This window comes from Sapajus apella, unplaced genomic scaffold, assembly GCF_009761245.1.
Source record: "Sapajus apella isolate SASKATOON/1434 unplaced genomic scaffold, GSC_monkey_1.0 scaffold8, whole genome shotgun sequence".
Taxonomy (NCBI): domain Eukaryota; kingdom Metazoa; phylum Chordata; class Mammalia; order Primates; family Cebidae; genus Sapajus; species Sapajus apella.
This window is the reverse complement of record NW_022436948.1, coordinates 2,498,778-2,513,340: the sequence shown is the minus strand read 5'-3', so window position 1 is coordinate 2,513,340 and position 14,563 is coordinate 2,498,778. Positions and strand designations below refer to the sequence as shown.

The following is a 14,563-nucleotide window of genomic DNA, read 5'->3' as shown; positions in this document are numbered from 1 at the left end:
CTCTGTTGCCCAGGCGGGAGTGCAGTGGCACAATCTCAGCTCACTGCAACCTCTGCTGTCTAGGTTCAAGCAATTCTTCTGCCTCAGCCTCTGAGTAGCTGGGACTACAGGCACACGCCACCATGCCCGGCTAATTTTTGTATTTTTAGTAGAGATGGGGTTTCACCATATTGGCCAGGCTGGTCTCGAACTCCTGACCTTGTGATCCACCTGCCTTGGCCTTCAAAAGTGCTGGGATTACAGGCGTGAGCCACCTCGCCCGACCTTATGCTCTCTTTATGAGGTTTGGGTATTGATGTTCTACTTAATTCATTAAAAATTTGAAAGTTTTCACTTACTTTCTGTTTCTGAAGTAATTTATGTAGCACTGGAGCTACCTGATCTCTAAGGTTTGATGGAATTTTGGGAAACTAGCTGGGCCAGGTACTTTTTTGTATTTCTTTGATGAAAATTGGTCTGTTTCAGCTGTTTGTTAATTTTGATAAACTACATTTTTCTTGGAAATTACATATTTAAGTTTTAAAATTTCTTTTCATTGAGGTATAAAAAGTGGTCCGACTTTTTTTTTTTTTTTTTTTTTTTTGACTTTTAAAATGTCCTGTCAGTAGTTATTTTCTCATCATCATTTCTTTTTTATTTTTTGGAGACTGAATCTTGCTCTGTCACTCAGGCTGGAATGCAGTGGCGCAATCTTGGCTCACTGCAACCTCTGCCTCCCAGGTCCAAGTGATTCTCCTGCCTCAGCCTCCCAGTAGCTGGGCTTACAGGTGCCTGCCACCACGTCTGACTCATTTTTGTATTTTTAGTAGGGAGGGGAATTCACCATCTCGGCCAGGCTGGTCTCGAACTCCTGATTTCAGACGATCTCCCAAAGTGCTGGGATTATAGGTGTGAACCACCGTGCTCTGCCCCCATCATTATTTCTTATTTTGTGCATTTGTGCTTCCTCTTTTTCTTCCTTGATTAAATTAGCTACTTCGATTTCCTCCTACCACCAGAGAACCAGGATTTTAATGTATTCATCTGATTTATTGTTAGTTTTGAAATATTTGTTATCTGTTTTCTACCTCATTTTCTACTTTCGTTTTTATTATTTCCTTCTTTTTGTTTTCTCATGGTTTACTTTGTTCATTTTCTAGTTTTTGGGAGTTTGAAATGCATTTACTTTCATTCTTAAAATTTTATTGATACAGGTCTTTAAAGTTAATGGATTTTTCTCTGGTTACTACTTTAAATGTATCCCATTGTTTTACCATTTTTCAGAAATTCTTTATTTTTGATTTTTATTTCCCTTTCATTAAATAGTTGTTTAGCAGAAAGCTTTTTAATTTCCAGGGGAAAAAAAGATTAAAAAAATTTGTGTTTAGCAATTTCTAGCTTTATTGCTTTGTGGTCAGAAAGTGTTTATATCTGCTTTATAAAACTTATTTTTAAAATTTTATAAATTTGACTATTGTGATCAGTTTTTGTGGACATTTCATGAGTGTTTGAAAATGTATTTTCTCTGTTTCCAGATTGTAATGTTAAATATTTACCTGTAAGACCTATCTTGCTGCTTGTGTTGTTTAGATCATTTGTATTTTAAATTTTGTCCATTTGGCCTATCCTTAACTGACAGTGGTGTGGTAAAGTCTTCTATTATTGGTGTGTTTCTGTTCCTCTTGCATCTCCTGTATTTTTTGTTTTGTATGAGTGGTTGATGTATTATTTGGTGCTTAGGTATTTAAAACTATTGCAGTTTTTATGGACTGAAATATGTCATTTACAGAATGGCTTTTGGGTAGTATATCTTGCTTACAGAGGCCTTGTCTGTCTGAAGATAGTTGATTTTCTGTATTTTCTTTTAATAATTTTGTAACTGATATTTTATATTGGGACCTGTATAGCTTCAAGTTATTTTTATGTGGGTAGGAGATGTGGGGGTTGAGGGTCTAATTTTATTGTCTGAATGCATAGCAAATTGGCCTAACACCATTTCATAATAGTGTGTCTTTTCTCCACTTCCTGGGAATGTCACTTTTTTTTTTTTCTTTTTTATTATGTCACCTTTTTTTAAAACCAGCATCCTGTATGCACAATATTCTGGTCACTGTGGTTCTATTGATCCTTGTCTGTCCTGTGCCAGAATCAGACTTTTAATTATTACACTTTTATAATACGTATCTATCTTTCTTTTAAAATAAACCTTGTGGCTGTCTACATTTTCCCTTCCACATGTCGTGTGTCCAAATTTATTTTCTGAAGATGGCTGTATTAGCATACCCATCCCACATTCTCCTCTCTATGCGACAGTGACTTCCCTCTGTTGAAAGGCTGGGCCTGTGTTTCCTTCAGTTGAATCTGGGTGAGCCTCTGACTGGGGCAGAAGCAACACTGTGATACTGGAGATGAAGTAATAAAAGATAACATGTCTTCTGCTGGATTCTCTCGGGATGCTTGTTCTTAGAGCCCAGCCACCATGCTGTGAGGAAGCTGAGCAGCCCCGTGGGAAGGAAGGCCACCCAGAGGTGTTCAGCCTGTCCCAGCTGAGTCCTGCTGTGTGTGTTTTAGCTTCCAGCCTCCACATACCGCTGACGCCAGGTGGAACAGAGACCTGGGTCCCCACTATATCCTCTGTAGGTTGTAGATCCGTGAGCAAAAGAAAGTTTTAAATCACTATAGTGTGGAGTGGCTTGTTACACTGCAGGAGATAAATGGGATATCCATTGAAAAAGAGAAGGTTGGAAGCATTTTGATGAGGATTGCCTTGAATAAGTTGTTAATTCATTTGAGAAGAACTTTAATCATGAGTCAACTTGAATCAGGGAACATGGTATATATGTTTTTCCATTTTTTATGACTTTCTTTCTGCCCTTTCATTTCATAAAAGTTTTACATTTTTATTGTTAGCTATAGCTTTTGTGGCCATTTGGAATGAGACTTTTTTACCTTAAAATTACATTCTAATAGAGACCCTGTTTCTTATTTCAGTCTTATTATCATCTGTTTAAAAAAGGAGTAAGTTGATAATATTTAAGATATTAGATTTAAAAGTGAAACTCTTTGTTATGTTATTTGAGTTGTTGCTTTAGGATTTATGGAGTACATCTAACTTACCATATTCTTCCTTCAAGTAATATTATGTTACTTGATGCTTGGTATTCGAACTTTGTAAACTTTGTATCATTTACTTTCCTTTCCTCCCTCCCAGCCTTTGTTGTTATCTTATACATTTTCTACATGTGTTAAAATCCCATAGTGCATTGTTAATATTTTTGCCTTAAATAGTTATGCCTTGGAGAGATTAAAAATAGAAAAATAGGTCTTTTTTTTTTCTTTTACTTTTGTGACGGAGTCTAACTCTGTCACCCAGGCTGGAGTGCAGTAGTGAGATCTCAGCCCACTGCAACCTCTACCTTCCAGGTTCAAGTGATTCTTCTGCCTCAGCTTCCCAAGTAGCTGGGATTACAGGCACCCGCCACCACGCCCAGCTAAATTTTTGTGTTTTTAATAGAGACCGGTTTCACCATGTTGGCCAGGCTGGTCTTGAACTCCTGACCTCAGGCCTGCCTCGGCCTCCTCAAGTGCTGGGATGACAAGTGTGAGGCATGGCGCATATTGACCCACCCAGTTGCCATTTCCATTGCTGTCTCTCTCTTCCTTTGTGCAGATCCAGGTTTTCCTCTGACCTGGATGTCCTTCTGACTGAGGGTTTCTGTAACCTTGCTTGTGGTGCAGGTCTGTTTGATAAGTTCTTTTGGCTTTTGTACATTGAGAAATTCTAGTTTGACAGTTTTTTTTTCCTTTTAAAACTTGAAGATGTTTCACATCTTTTGGCTTCTATTGTTTCCCATGATAAATCTTTCAGTATTCTTTTTGTTATTTTGCATATAAAGTGACTTTTTTCTTTGCATTTTAAGTTTTTTTTTTTTTAATATTGGTTTTTAACAGTTTGATGATGGTATGTTTTGGTGCAGATTTCTTCGTATTTCTTGTGCTTGGGATTTTGGGGTTATAGTTTTATTTATTTTTTGGGATATGTCCTTTATTGAGCTTATCCACCAGAGGGGAAATAATGTCTGTATAAAATCAGATGTTTGCTATTACAACTTCTGCATCACAATTAAAATCCAAACAGTTTTTTTAAAAACAATCAAAACCTACTACTTCAGATTCAATAGCTTCGTTGAAGCCACAGTAACACTTAAATATGGTTAACACTTGAATGCAGAAATCTGGTTGATTGGAAAGCTAATTAAACTTCCAGCTTGCTCAAATAGAATTACAAAATGGCAAAATTGTGTTTTTCACAGAGATGCTGTCCACTGGAATCAGCAGCACTGGGCAGCTGATAGCGTGTTCAGAGTCCTGAGAGAACAAGGAGTCCAGGCGTCCTTTAGACAGTTTTCTGCTACGCTTTCTCCCCATCAGAGATGCGTGGGTGTGTGGAATAACGCCACCACCAGCAGCGGTAGCCTTGATGAGAGATTCCAACTCTTCAAATCCATCAGTAGCAAGTCGCAAGTGACGAGGAGTCACACACTTGACCTTTAAGTCTTTTGATGTATTTCCTGCCAGCTCAGATACCTTTGTGGTGGGGCACTCCAGGGTGGCCGCATGTACACCATGTACACAGTGGCAGTGTGCCCACATGTCCAGGACAGGTGGTCCTGGATTTCAGGTGTCGATGAATATGGCCCACTGGGAACTGCAAGCCGGCTCTCTGCGAGCGGGAAACGGCCTTCGTCTTGGCCTTTCTGGAGCCCTTCCCAGTCTTGACAGCCAGCCATTTCGAATTCTGCTGAAGCTCAAGCGAGCAAGGCAGAGAAAGGGCTGCTTGGACCCACGGTGAGATCCCACCACCCACCCCTTGGTCGCACCGTGATTCAGACTGCTTGGATTATAGTTTTGATCTAATTTACAACATTTTTCTTTTTTGAGACAGGGTGTTACTCTGTAACTCAGGCTGGAGTGCAGTGGTGCAATCTCGTCTCACCACAACCTCCACCTCCTGAGTTCAAGCAATTCTTGTGCTTCAGCCTCCTGTGTAGCTGGAATTATACCCACACTATCATACCCGGCTAATTTTTGTATTTTGAGTAGAAATGCGGTTTTGCCATGTTGGCCAGGCTGGTCTCAAACTCCTGGCCTCAAGTGATCCCAAAGTGCTGGGATTATAGGCATGAGCCACCGCTTGTGGCCTGATTTAGAACATTTTTGGTCATTATTTCCTCAGATGTTTTTTCTTCTGCTCCCTCTTCTGGGGACTCTAAGTATATATATGCATGCTACTTGAAGTTCCATAACTCACTGATAATCTGTTTTTTTTTTATTAAGTCCTTTTTCTTGGCATTTCATTTGGGTAATTGCTGCTGCTCTGTCTTCATGCTAACCTTTTCTTCTGCAGTGTCTAATCAGCTCTTGTTCCACTTAGTATATTTTTCATTTTAGATGTTGAGGTTTTCGTCTCTAAAAGTACCATATGGGTCTTTTTCTTAATTAAGTATCTTTCATGTGTCTGCTTCACATCAGTCCTCTACCTTCTTCAACACGTGAAATAACTAAGTGACAGTAGTTACTGTAACTCTTTTAGTTGCTTTGTCATTGCTGGAGCTATTTCTATTGATTGATTTTTTTTTCCTTTTGAGTATAGCTTTATGATTTGATGGGTCTGGAGCAGTGGTCAGTCCAGGACAAATTATTCCTTACAGCCGAGGCAAGCTGGTCTTGAGTTCCTCTGCTTTTCCAGACCGGCCCGTGCGGACAGCCCTGTTCCTTGCCCTATGTGAGTTCCAAACATGGGTGCCTCTGATGGTGGTTGCAGGTTTTGTTCCAGCTCTGGGTGGTTCCCGCATGCACTTACTCGTCAATTCCCTGTGCAGTCTCCAGGACTCTCTGGTACCTCTCCTCTCCTCAACACAGTCCTAGGAAGTGTAGCTGTCCTGATCTCCCCAGACTCAGTTCTGTGTCCTCAACTCAAGGAGTCGGCCAGGCTTCCGCTCCATACCTGGAGGGCTTGCTGGGCTTGTTTCCCATCTCTGAGGGTTGCGGGGAGGAATCATTGTCCTTTGTTCCTCCATGCTCATGGTCTTGAAAACCATTGATTCATGTTCCTTGGTTCTTGGTGTTTTGTGTGTGGTTTTTAAAATTTTGTTTTGAGACAAGAATCTCGCTGTGTCACCCAGGCTGGAGTGCAGTAGTAGGATCTCGGCTCACTGCAACCTCCACCTCCCAGGTTCAAGTGATTCTCCTGCCTCCCGAGTAGCTGGGATTACAGGTGTGTAGAGGCATGAGCCACTGTGCCTGGTGGGTGGGTGTGTGTGTGTGTGTGTGTGTGTGTGTGTGTGTGTGTGTGGCTTTGTTTTGTTTTGGTTCAGGCAGTGGTGTAATCCAGTCCCTGGATTACAGTCATCTTGGCTGGAAGCAGTTCACTCATTGATTTGTAGTCTTTGATGGAGTATAATCTATTACTATCATAGTATTAATAATTAATACCATTGATTTGCAGATTGTTCTGAATTTGGCTTCTGTGGCCTCCTGAGATGTACTAATTCTTTGAGTACTCTTGAACATGGGGCATTCTGGGCTCATCCCTTTCTCTTGCTGCGTCTCAGGGCTCAGCCCTGGCTCCTTCCAGTGGGGAACTGTATTTAGAAATCAGGACCTGGAGCAGGGGAGAGCTTTGCTGGTAGACTCTCAGTGGGCATGGGTGGAGATCGCATATGTGCACCCATACGTGTACGTGCACACGTTTACATCTGTTTCCATGTGTGGCTGCTTATGTATGTACATACACATGTATACATGTGAGCCCATTCCAGTCCAGCACTGCAAGGGTGATCCTGGCTTCCTCCCTTCACTACGTGGAGGAGCCAGGCGCTGGTTCTCCTCGACGTGCTTCTGAAGGGAGGGATCCCTCTGTGGATGACTGTCCTGTCACTGCTGCTCTGCTTCCAGCAGGCGGGTACCCGATCCCGCACTTGGCTGGCACTGTGCCTGTCACAGACTTCCTCCTCACCTCACTTGATCTGTAGTACCCTTATGAGGACATCCCTATCTGGGGGTGCCCTTTGTGCCCCGCTTGGCCCCTGACACCCTATGCCAGCCCCCAAATCCTTCATCATCTCACTTGAGGCCTCACCTCTTGTTCTGTACTTCCCTCTACCTGGACACCTGGGTCTGGAGCAGGGGACACCCTCCTCACTGCTGAGCTCTGGTACCTGGGGCGGCCTACTGTCCTTGCCCCCTGTGGCCCCTGACGCTCTGCCCTGGGCTGCTGCCTCTGGCATCGAGCTGGAGCTTTCCCATCTGGCTTGGCTCTTGGGTTCTGCATGTGTTCCCCTCCCTGCTCTTGGGTTTTCCTACAGTGACTTTGTTTTTTTTTAGAGACCCTTAGCCTCACTGGCTCAGCGTGGTCCTCTTAAGAGTCACGGAGTCGTTTTTATCATGTTGTTTTGTTTGCCCGCTGGGATGAGTGATCGGCTGTATCTTGCCAATCCATTTTTCACAGAATTATGTGGAACTTCTTCGTACTCCCTCTGTCCTGCCTTATGCTCTGTGAGGTCTCATCTGGAGAGTTCCTGCAAATTGACTAAGCAGATCTGCTCTAGTGTCCCCTCAAGGGATGTGGCAGCTTCCACCTGGTCCTAGACAGCCTAGAGCCAGGATTCCTTCTGGGGTCGGGGTGGACGGGTGTCCAGGTGAAGGGCTCTTGGTGGCCCTGTAAGGGGAAGAGAGGCTTCTAGCAGCTCCTTGATGGCTCACCTGTGTGGATGGGAGCAGCCGGGCGCAGTGCATCTCCTCTTGGGAGTAACAGGCTCTGGGCCCTGCCGGCCTTTTGGTTTTGCTTCCAGGCATGGCACACTGGGGCTTCCGACACAGAGCGGTTCACCAGTGCTGTAAAATCTGTGCTTTGAGTCCCAGGAACTGCCGCTCTATGGAAAATGTACACTGGAGTATTAAGTTACTATTGGATATTTATTTGCAGAAAATTGAGTTTTCTGGATGGTTTTAATCTCAGGTTTTAAAGTAAAAGATCTTTCCAGATTATGTATTTGTTTGAAATTTAAATCAGGATGTAGCAGTTTTTAAAATCAGGATACAAATGAGAAGTACTGCCTTTTAGAACTTTCTGTTTAGTTAATTAAACCAAAAGAGAAGCTGGATACAGAATTTAGGATTTAAGATTTTTTTTTAGAGATGGAGTCTTACTTTATTACCCAGGCCAGAGTGCAGTGGCATGATCTTGGCTCACTACAACTTCCACCTCCTGGTTCAAGCGATTCTCTTGCCTCAGCCTCCCTGAGTAGCTGGGACTACAGATGCACACCACCATGCTTGGCTAATTTTTCCATTTTTAGTAGAGATGGGGTTTCACTCTGTTGACCAGGCTGGCCTTGAACTCCTGAGACAGGCAATCTGCCCACTGTGACCTCCCAAAGTGCTAGGATTACAGGCGTGAGCCACCGCACCCGGCCAGGTTTTGAGATTCAACTCACTTGTGGAAACTCTTGATTTGCTACTGTCTGCGTGAGTGTTATTCAAGAGTGACTTCAAAGTTCAGAGAAATTAGGGCAGGACCGTGAGGAACTAGCAAGAGAGAAGGTACCGATTTGACGGTAGCTGTGACTTACTGCTTCCACATCTTTTCAGTGCCTAACTTGGACATGAATTAAGTATCTTGGGTTTAGATTTTCTAAATCTAACTGGAATTGGACTCTACTGAGTGGATTTATGGAATAGAAGGGCAATGATAACAGGCAAAGTGTCTATTTTCCTGGTTCTTTCTGGAAGAGAACCAAGCTGAATGCCTTTGCATTTCTGTGGGAAGGGCCCTTTCTCTGGCAGGCACGCGCTTGGGCTGGAGTGAGAAGTGGGATTGATTTCTGGGACGCGCGGCTCCCTGCTGCGTGTCGGGAAGTAGAGCAGCGTTGCAGAGCTGCATGTCGCCTTCTCTCTGGGGCTTCACAGCTGTAGCTTCTTGTCTCTGACATGGCCTTTGCAGACTTGAGGTTGGGGTGGCTCTCAGGGGCACAGAGCTCAGGCTGTGGTCGAAGCTGCCAGGAGATTGGCCTGGGGTTCCTGTGGGCAGTCCGGGCTGTGCCATGACCGCCAGCTTGTCTCCTGAGACCAGGGCACGCTGCAGCAGGAATGCAGTCATGTGGTGCTTGGGCCCAGAGCTGTTGACCATAATGGACCTGGGCTTTAAAGCCCTAACTTGCCTAACAGATGGCATTGCTCTGGGCATCTCACTCAACCCTCTGACTCTCAGCCTCTTCTCTGGATCACCGGGACACTCACATCCCTTGGGGTTGTGAGAATTGGGGCCGTGCATGCCCATGTGCTGCGCTGAGCCTGACAGAGCCTGTCCACGGGCTTGCGAGGCCAATGGGCTTTGTGTTCAGCTTAAAACCCGAGGCTGGCTGGGTGCTTTCAAACCTTGCGGCCACTGCAGGCTGTTATTAGGCACATTTTCTGTGTGAACTAGTGGGAATTGCTTAACTTACTTTCACAGTGACTTCTTTGTTTTTAGGATACTGAAGTGTATAAAGCTACAGTAAAAGATGACCTCACCAAGTGGCAGAATGTTCTGAAGGCTCATAGCTCTGTGGACTGGTTAATAGTGATAGTTGAAAATGATGCCAAGAAAAAAAACAAAACCAACATCCTTCCCCGAACCTCTATTGTGGACAAAATAAGAAATGATTTTTGTAATAAACAGAGTGACAGGTAAGTGTATCTTTAATTTTACCCCATTTGGTTAATACCTGACATGGTATGGATTGCTGGCTTCCTGGGTAGTAATGAATACTTACTCAGTGATCTCGAGTGAGCAACTGTGGGGTGCCGTCAGGGAGACCTGGTGCCTGTCCTTGTGGAGTTCCTGTTCAGGCAGGCCAGGGACTCTTAAGCAGTCATCTCCCAAGTGTGCCGCCTGGGAGGAGAAGGTCCTGGGCCCATGATCCTGGGGCGGGGGGGGCTCTTGGTGGGTCCTTTCTGAAGACTGACAGCGGCAAGTCTTGCAGTTCTGTGTAGAACAGGGGACCTTAAACGTTTTTTTCTTTACCATAACACTTACTGAGAGTTCCTAAGAACACAGGTTATAAAATGCTGACCTGACCCCTTCAGAAACTGTAAAAGGGAATCCTGAAACTTTGGCAGTTAATAGATTGCGTGGGCTTTCTTTGCCTGAGCTCTGCTCTCTGTCCTGGGGTAGCTCACTCCCTTTCTCCTCAGTGGTGCCGTTGCCAGCTGAGCCAGCCAGCATCTTCCCTGTAACTGATGGTCTGCATCTCATAGTTTAGCACTGGAACTTAGGCAGGACCTGGGGATTCAGCAGCACACCTGTACCCTGCCCTGGCCCAGCAGGTCGTTACAGCGCATGGTCACCATGCTTATGGTGGTGAGGGTTCAAATGGAGGCTCCAGGGTACTACAACAGCCTGCAGCCAGGCAGCTGGCCTACTCTGCAGCCAAGGGAGGCCCACACTGAGAAAGCAGAGATGGGCTAAGAAATGAAGGGTACGTAGGAGGTAAGGGAGGAGCTCGGCAGGCAGTGCTGGGTGCAGCCTGCAGCCCCAGACTGAGCCCCGCTGTTCTGTCATGTGACTCTCCAGGCGTCAGTGGTAGCTTTTCAGTGGGAGGAGCTGTGGATCGGTGCCTTTTCCATGTTCCACACAATACTGGATACACAATAGTGTTCAAACTTGCTTTTTTTATTGGTTTGAATTAAATAATTAGGTAGTTGAGCTTATGGCTGGCTCATCTTAGAGAAGTTTCATTCAATTTGAACTTCTGGAAACTTCTTTGTAAGGTGTGTTACTCATAAATAAGTTAACCAAAAGGAATCAGCTTAGCATTTAACAAGATGCTACATGATTGAGTGTCCTTCCCCTCTGTGTAGTTCAAATACTGACATTTTTTGTTCTGAAAAGAGTGGACTGCCATGAAACCTGGTAGGAAGAGCAAGCACTCTGTTCCGTTGCCTACCAGGAGCGTGGGCCAGCGCTGACGGAAACTGTGGAGGCAGGACTAGCCGTCAAAACCAAGGGGCCTGGGAGGTTTTTATTCATGTCACAAAAGAAATCATATTTATTTGGGATTATATTAAGTAAACAAATTGGTGCTAATGAGGTCTGTTAGTCTCAACTTGTGAAATGTTCAAATTGTATAATTTTTGCAAAGTACCTATTGATTACTTTTAAGTCTGTGTTTATAATCTTTATCTAATTTCCAATAATATGTTTCCACTGAGCCCATTTAAAATTAACTTGCTTTTTAATGTCTGTCCTTTATGCATTAAATGTAATTTACTAAAATTTTTAATATTTCATCTTTGATAGGTTTAAATATACCTTCTACCATTTGATTTTTATTAATTTGCAAAGCCACCTTTTAACAAATCTTTTTTTTGGCCGTGTACATAGAGTGCTTTATCCTCCACAGAGTGATGCTTGCTAACGTGGGTTGGGATTGGGCTGATGTCTCATATGTACAGAACTGAATAAAGTGGGTCTCTGAGAAGCCTGATGTGCCTTGATGTGGAAAGGGAGATGGGGAAGATGGAAATGGACATGACAACCAGGGATGTGTTCAGTCTCCTGTGCTGGTTCTGGCCTGGAATGTAGGAAGATAAGGCGTCTCTCACTGTGGTCACTTCAGGCAGGGGATGCCTGCCAGGCTTGGAGGGCCTTTTGTACCACATCTTCCCACTGGGCATCCGATATCTCCCGAGCCCAGGCAGGAACCCCTGGCGCAGGCAGGCTTACTCCGGCCATCGTCCTTTTCACCAGCTCTACATGTTCTGGGTACATGGGAACAGAGTTGTGGTTGTTCAACGCTGTAGGTCCTTCCTCATCTTCATCTTCACTCTCTAATGGTGGGTCTGGCAAATGAAGGCCCAGGGCCTGGATTCGATCCTGGATGCCAGCAACTTCATCTCCATCCCCGACTGGTGCCAGCTCCACCTCCTCTTGTTCAGGATCTTGGTTCAGGAGCTGGTAGGAGTAGCTAGCTGGGCCCGACCCTGTTTCCTCCTGTTCTTCCTCAGGCTCCTCGTGGCTCCAATCCCCAGTGCCTTCTGAAGGGCCCTGATGTGGCCCCAGTTCCTCAGTCTGATTGGGGAAGATACACTCAAGGCCCATGCTGTCTCCCTCTAGAACTACTCTTGCCATCCTGGCAGGGTCCACTCAAATCCTGTGGCCTTCACTCAACAAATCTTTTTTTTTTTTTTTTTTAATGTAAAGAGTTTGGTGAGATTTTCATAAATTTGAATTTAATAGAGTCTGTATTGGCAATTGTTTTGTTTTTTGTTTTTTTGTTTTTTTGTTTTTGACAATTGTTTCATTACACAGTATAATTGCTGGCCTTTGAAAATGTTGTAACACTTGGTCCTGAAGTGGCTTACTATTTTTAACTTTAGTCTTGTGTTTAATTTTGATTATGCACACTATATGTTCATTGTAGAATTATTAGAAAAAGATAATGAGCAAAAAGAAAATGGATATTAACTCTTAGTATTTTGGTATGTATCTTTTCAGACTTTTTTCTTTATGCATACATAATACATGTGTGCATTTTAAATTAATATCATACTGTTGTATGTTTTTTGTACTTGCTTTTTTCACTCAATATATTGTAAAAATTTTCCATAAACTATAGATGTATTTCTAGACCCCCCATGTTAGTGAGTGGATAATATTCCATAGTGTTAATATGTCGTAAGTTATTTATACATCCTGCTGCTGGGCTTAGGTTATTGCTTACTTATTGTTATAAACAGCAATGTTACGAACATTTTTCTAGCTCAGATGTTGTGAATGTCCTTAATTATTTCAACATACCTTCCCTAAAGAAAAATTGCTTGGTAACAGGTTTTGTGGATTTTTCGAGTTTTTGCAAAGTGCGAGGCTGGTAGAGGCAAGGTTGACTTGTGATCTGTTTGGGCCCGTGGCCGTCGCGGTGGCTTGCTGAAGCTGCAGGCTGGAGCCCCTTGTTCCACGTGTGCCTCCAGCCCCTGCAGTCTGCCCACCTGGGGGATCATGCTGCCCTCCAGATTGTCCCCACCATCCCTGACTAAATTCATTGTTTTGGGTTCTCCTTTTCTGAGTTAACGATTTAGGCTTGATGTGACCTTCTGAAGTGTAGTTCTTTTTTACTTAAAATTTATGGTGATCTAGAAACAGTCCAAGTTGCAGGGTCTAATAAGAGAGAGGCCATATTGTGACTCTGTGTATCTGATTGATTTCTGGAAACAGTTACTGTTTCAGTGGTTGGCATTTGTGTTAGTTTCCATTTCATTCACCCCTGTAGGTATATAGGAGAATGTGTGTCTGGTTGGGAATAAATGCTGATAATTATATCAACATTGAGAATGCCAGAAGGATAAACTAACAAGCTCATAGGTCCCAGGAAGCTTCTATGGTGGAAAAGTACACGTTAGTCCTCCGGGGACCTTTGGAGTGAGTGGCTCTGGTCCCTTTGTCTTTAAGGGAAGAAAGTATGCAGTGGGTGGATTGAACAGAATGAAAGCCAGACACCAAGTTGTGAGTTTTGTTATTGGTTCTGGTTGTTCACGTGGTAGAACGTGTATAGTGGACACTGCTTCAGTGTTTTGTCCACTGGTTTATATTCCATGAATTTAGCCATCCCTGCAAAGGATATGCTGGGCATGGAGAAAAGGAACTTAGAGTCAGTTTGTTTTGCTACTTTTTGGTAATTCAAATAAAGTATTTACTAAGGAGAACTGGTAAGCTCATAGAATCAATGTTTTAAACTTATTTCTGAGTTCAGATTCATTCATTATCTTTCTAAATTAATTACTATTACCAAGGCTAAAGAAATTTACCATTTCCAGCCTGTCAGATAAATACATTATCCTGTCCAAATCTGTTGGGAACTTTGTGTAATTTTGTGTGTTTGACCTTTTTACGTCATGAGTGCAGCCTCTTTGTAATTGAGCTGTTCAGCCCTATATGTTAAGCCATGCTCTAAGCCTTGATTTGTTACTTGCTTATTAAGGCTCCCTTTGAAGAGCTCATAGGCTAGTGGGAGGGATAGAGGCACAGAGAAGGAGGGTGTTTTCCTGTGAGGCCTGCAGCCTAGCAGCAGTGTGGACAGAGCAGCTGGGGCAGTGGTCGGGAGAGGTTCATTCATGAGGATGCCATGCCTGGGTGGAAGGAATGTGCTCATGAAGAGAGGAGAGCGGGAGGTCAGCAGGCTTGAGCCGGGTAGGAGAGGAAGTAAAGTGAGACATCATGGTCCTCGTATGCTGTGCTGAGAAATCTACATGGATCCTGTCGATCCCAAGGAAGCAGAATGGATTTTGAAGGAGGCAGGAAACTGAGTGAGGTGTGATCCTGTTATTTTACAGATCAGGCTCATGTAAATTCCTTTCTCTCTTTCCAGTTGATTCTATAGCAAACTCTCCTTTAAATTTCTATAGAACTTACTGCTCATGTTCATGATCAGTTCATGATGAAGCCTTTTCCTAACCTGGTTTCTTACCACCTGCCTCATTTTCACTGTTTAAAGAAGAAAGAAGCCAGATGTGATGGCTCATGCCTGTAATCCCAGCACTTTGGGAG

General features: G+C 43.7%; 2 protein-coding genes and 1 long non-coding RNA gene across 5 annotated transcripts in view; 1 reads left to right on the top strand and 2 right to left on the bottom strand.

Annotated features, from left to right (window-relative positions):
- Positions 1 to 13,056, bottom strand: part of LOC116550745 — a 21,593-nt gene extending 8,537 nt beyond the window's left edge. The window contains exons 1-2 of the long non-coding RNA XR_004268565.1: positions 12,979 to 13,056; positions 1,068 to 1,078 (exon numbers count right to left, since the gene is read on the bottom strand). This is a non-coding gene — a long non-coding RNA (uncharacterized LOC116550745). The remainder of the gene's footprint in view (positions 1 to 1,067; positions 1,079 to 12,978) is intronic.
- The window catches only part of TRAPPC10 (trafficking protein particle complex 10), a 92,038-nt gene that overhangs the window by 25,094 nt on the left and 52,381 nt on the right, over positions 1 to 14,563 (top strand). For all 3 annotated transcript variants that reach the window (XM_032276737.1, XM_032276738.1, XM_032276739.1), the window contains exon 4: positions 9,512 to 9,708. In XM_032276737.1, the coding sequence (XP_032132628.1) occupies positions 9,512 to 9,708 (197 nt within the window). The remainder of the gene's footprint in view (positions 1 to 9,511; positions 9,709 to 14,563) is intronic.
- LOC116550744 (male-enhanced antigen 1-like) lies at positions 11,488 to 12,308 on the bottom strand. The gene has a single exon (XM_032276740.1). The coding sequence runs from the start codon at positions 12,149 to 12,151 to the stop codon at positions 11,636 to 11,638; it is 516 nt and encodes a 171-aa protein (XP_032132631.1). The 5' UTR covers positions 12,152 to 12,308; the 3' UTR covers positions 11,488 to 11,635.